The following is a 4,140-nucleotide window of genomic DNA, read 5'->3' as shown; positions in this document are numbered from 1 at the left end:
TCTATCCCTCTCCCTTCCTCTCTGTAAAAAATCAATAAAAAATATTTTTTTTTTTTTAAGAAAAGAGCATGGGCTCTGGTGCCACATTACCCAACGCGCAGCCTGGCTCTGCCTCTCATGTGACTTTGCACAGGCACCTGTACCTCTGATTCTATAATCTGTTAAGTGGGAATAACAGCAGGGCCGGCAGGCAGGGCTGCGGTGAGGACGAAATGAGACAAGTGTTCAGGGCCCAGAACTCCTGCCACTCACAGCAGATGCTCCACACCCGTCGGCTGGACCCTTCTCCCGGCCCCCTTCTTAGGCTGCGGCTTTCTCGGGTCAGTTCTGAAAGCCCCTTCCTCCAGGAAGCCTTTCCTGAATCCACCAAGACTCTGCTCTCAGAGTTCAGGAGGCTCCTCTACCATTTGTAAAACTGTCAATTACTTGTCCATCTCCCCCAGCAGACCATCAGCCACGTAAGGGGAAGGGCCGTGTCTTGGCTCCCACTGTGTCTCGAAGAGCCCCCTCAGCACCAGGGGAGGCACCAAGGAGATGCGCAAGGGTCGTGTCTTCAATCAACAAGCAATGCCTGGGCCGATGAGATCATGCAGTCAGCCTCCAGGATGGCCCCAGGGCGTCTCACCTTCCCCGGGAACACACACAACTTAACAGGACACTGCCCAAACGGGCCTGTGGCTGCAAGACCAGGTCATAGGAGGCGCTGTGGCTTCGGTTTAGGTCTCCTGGGGAGCACCAGCCACCATGTTGCGGGGGCACTGAAGCAGCCCCCTAGAGAGACCCCCAGCCAACAGCCAGCCACGTGAGTGAGGACCGCTAGCCCCAGTCAAGCCTTCGAGTGAGTGTAGCCCCAGCCACCTACAACCTCATGAGAGACCCTGAGCCAGAAACCCCCCAGCTAAGCCACTTCCCAACCCCTGATCTACAGAAACTATGTGAGATAATGAATGGTCATTATTCCAAGCTGCTAAGATTGGGGGAAATTTATAACTAATAGAGTGGCCCGAATTGCTCTCTCTCCGCACCCTTCCTTTCCAGCCTGGTGATCTCTTCACCTTTCCTCACACCCACTCACAGATTCCCACATCCATACATTTGCTCAAGCTGGTGCCCCTGCCTGGGCTGCCTGTCTCCTACTCCAAACCCTCCTAGGCCCCCACAGTTAAGCTCCAATGCCTCCCACTTTACCAGGAGTCCCACCCTGGCACCACCGCCCCCAGATAATGGGAGCAGCCCTGCAGCCCTCCAGGTGCAGTCACCCCCTCCTCCCCGGGCACACACAGCCAGACCCCACCCTGCCTGGCTGCCGGGATACCTTGTCCTGGTCGGCCACAGAGAGGGCGCTGTGCAGCGGCAGCACCACCCAGCGCTGGGTGTGGCTGGCGTAGGGCTGGGCGGCCTCCAGCACGGCGCTGATCTCGGCCATGCCGCTGAGGAAGACCAGGAGGTCGCCCCGCTCCTCGGGCGGGTACTTGTGGTCGATGGCCTCCAGGACCCTCAGGAAGGGCCGCGGGTCCAGCTTCTCCGATTTGGACACTGACGGCTCGGCCTCAATCGGCTGGTATACAACCTGCGAGGAGACAGCCCCAGGCATGAGCGCACGCGGTCACCCCAGCTCAGAGCAAGGGGCGGGGAGACCACACTCACAGGGCAACCTGAGGAGGACGCAGTAAAGCACAAAGTATGAAGGTAACTGGAAGGCCTCTGGGTGCCGATAAGGTTTGATGCTTCTTAATCTGGGTGCTGGCTGCATACAGGTATTTGGTTGGTGAAAATTAATTGAACTATACACATAATATGTACGTTCTTTTGCGTTTGGAGTATAACTTTAACAATAAATTTTAAGGGGTGCAGCCAGGGTGGAGACCCTAGAAATCCCTTCTCAAAAGGCACCCTCACTCTTTTTTTATGGCTGCCTAGAAGACAGACTGATGGGCATTTAGAAGCAGAAGCCACAGGGGCAGGGCAGTTTCCTGGTGCTAAGAACTTCAGAGTTGTTACCAGTTCTTAGCCCAAAGGCACAAAGGAAGGAGTGGCTGGTCAAAACCATGAAGGACAGCCCTGGCTGGTGTTTCTCAGTGGTTAGAGCACCCGCCCATGCCTCTAAGTCTCAGGTTCAGTTTCTGGTCAAGGGCAAGTCCCTGGGTTGCAGGTTCAATCTCCCGCCCCAGTCTGGGTGCCTGCAGGAGGCAACCAATCCATCTCTCACATCAATATTTCTCTCTCTCCATCTCCCTCCTTTCGTTCTTCCCTTCCTCCCTCCCTCTCTCTCTTCCACTCTCTCTAAAAATCAATGGGAAAAATATCCTCGGGTGAGGATGAACAACAACAAAAAAAACACAGGAAGGACAGAGCTGTGTGGAGGGAGCCACCTTGAAAGGAGCTGTGACCTCGGGGAGGAAACAGCCTACCAGAGACCTTGAGGGAGGGACTGGCTCTGCTTTCCCCACTCGCCAGGAGGAAGCCAGAGCGGAGAGGGGCCATTAGTGCTATACAGACAGGCCCGCCTCCCAGGGAAGGCAGGAAGGTGGGAGAGGGGAAGGGAGATCTGGGAGAGCAAACCGAAGGTTTCTGGCACAGGCCTGTCTGTCCATGAGCAGGATTCAGTCCTGGCTCTGCCACTCTGAGTCGTTCCGGGAACTGTGACTTCCCATCTCTGACCTTCACTTTTACCTTCATGGTAGTAACTCCTGACACAGAACTAGCGAGGTTGTGGTAAGGGACTCACATGAGTTCTTGTGTGTTAACTGTTGAGCCTGTAGTATATACTCAGTAAATGTTAGCTGTGGTTATCATCATTAATATTATGGACAAAAACTGTATGCAGGCCATAGCAAATAGGCTGAGAAACAGGAAAAGTTCACGATAGAAGTTGCTGACTGAGAGTTCAGGACTAAAGAGCTGGGATGCTACAAAGAATCTCTGGCCCTGGCTGGTTTGGCTCAGTGGATAGAGCATCAGCCTGCGGACTGAAGGGTCCCAGGTTCAATTCCAGTCAAAGGCACATGCCCGGGTTGCAGGCTCGATCCCCAGTAAGGGGCGTGCAAGAGGCAACCGATCAATGACTCTCTCTTATCATTGATGTTTCTATCTCTCTCTCCCTCTTCCTTCCTCTCTGAAATAAAAATACATTGATAAAAATATATTTTAAGAAATAAAAGAATCTCTGGCTAGCCTGAGTATAGCAATTTTAAGAGGACCTGAAAAAAAGGTTTGCCTCTTGGCTTCAGCTTCTTCAACAATAGTTACACCTCAGGTGGATGGTGAGTGAAATGTGGTGCAGTCAGGCCCACCCCCAGGACTGCTGTGAGAATGGGATGAGATTGGTGTAGGAGACCCATGGTGGTTCCCAGAAAGTCTTCCCTGGAACACAAGAGAGAAAGGAAGAGAGATGGCATCTGCCAGCCTCCCTTGCAGCTAGGTGTAGTTCAGAGATTAGAATGGAAGTAACTACAGGGGCACGTCCAACTTTCACACACGCTGGATTTTCCCTGGACTTTCGCTCCTTTCCGCTTCCCACAACTCTGACCAGACAGACCAGGACACGCCCTAGGACTCTTACCAGGTGTGGTGCGCATCCCCCAGGGGATAGCTGGTAACATATGGAAACTCATTGGGTATCACACCTGGGAGAGGAGGATGCCATTGGGATCTTTGGATAGAAGCCAACAATACTGCTAATGATGCCACAACACACAGGGCAGCGCCCACAGCTAATAATTATCCAGCACAAAAGGTCAATACTGGGTCTGAGAAACCCGCCCATGAGACGGCAGAGCAATGAGAAAGAGAGCCTGGGTCCCTGGATGACCACATGGAACTGAGCTGCCCATCAGCCTGGACCAGCCAGACTGTTATATAAGAAAAATCAACTTCTATGTCATTTGACCTTTATATTTTTGGGTGTCCTCTAATAAGCACTTAGCACTCTTCCCAGCACATGAAAATGCTCAGATGTGGCAGCTTTAAAAGAGACAGAGATAGAGAAAGAGAGAGAGGGAGAGAGAGAGAGAGAGAAAAGAGAGACAATATCCTTAACTGAGAGAGAGAGAGAGAGAGAAAGAAAGAAACATCTATTTGTTGTTCCACTCATCCATACATTTACTCCTGCATGTGCCCCGAGTGGGGATCAAACCCACA

The 4,140-nt window shown here is 52.5% G+C and overlaps 1 protein-coding gene across 1 annotated transcript in view; it reads right to left on the bottom strand.

The window, feature by feature from the left end:
* Positions 1 to 4,140, bottom strand: part of DHX34 (DEAH-box helicase 34) — a 69,112-nt gene that overhangs the window by 52,324 nt on the left and 12,648 nt on the right. The window contains exon 5 of the mRNA XM_015569314.1: positions 1,316 to 1,570. Coding sequence (XP_015424800.1) covers positions 1,316 to 1,570 — 255 coding nt within the window. The remainder of the gene's footprint in view (positions 1 to 1,315; positions 1,571 to 4,140) is intronic.

This window comes from Myotis davidii, unplaced genomic scaffold (assembly GCF_000327345.1).
Source record: "Myotis davidii unplaced genomic scaffold, ASM32734v1 scaffold566, whole genome shotgun sequence".
NCBI classification, from domain to species: Eukaryota; Metazoa; Chordata; class Mammalia; order Chiroptera; family Vespertilionidae; genus Myotis; species Myotis davidii.
This window is presented reverse-complemented; position numbering and strand designations above follow the sequence as displayed.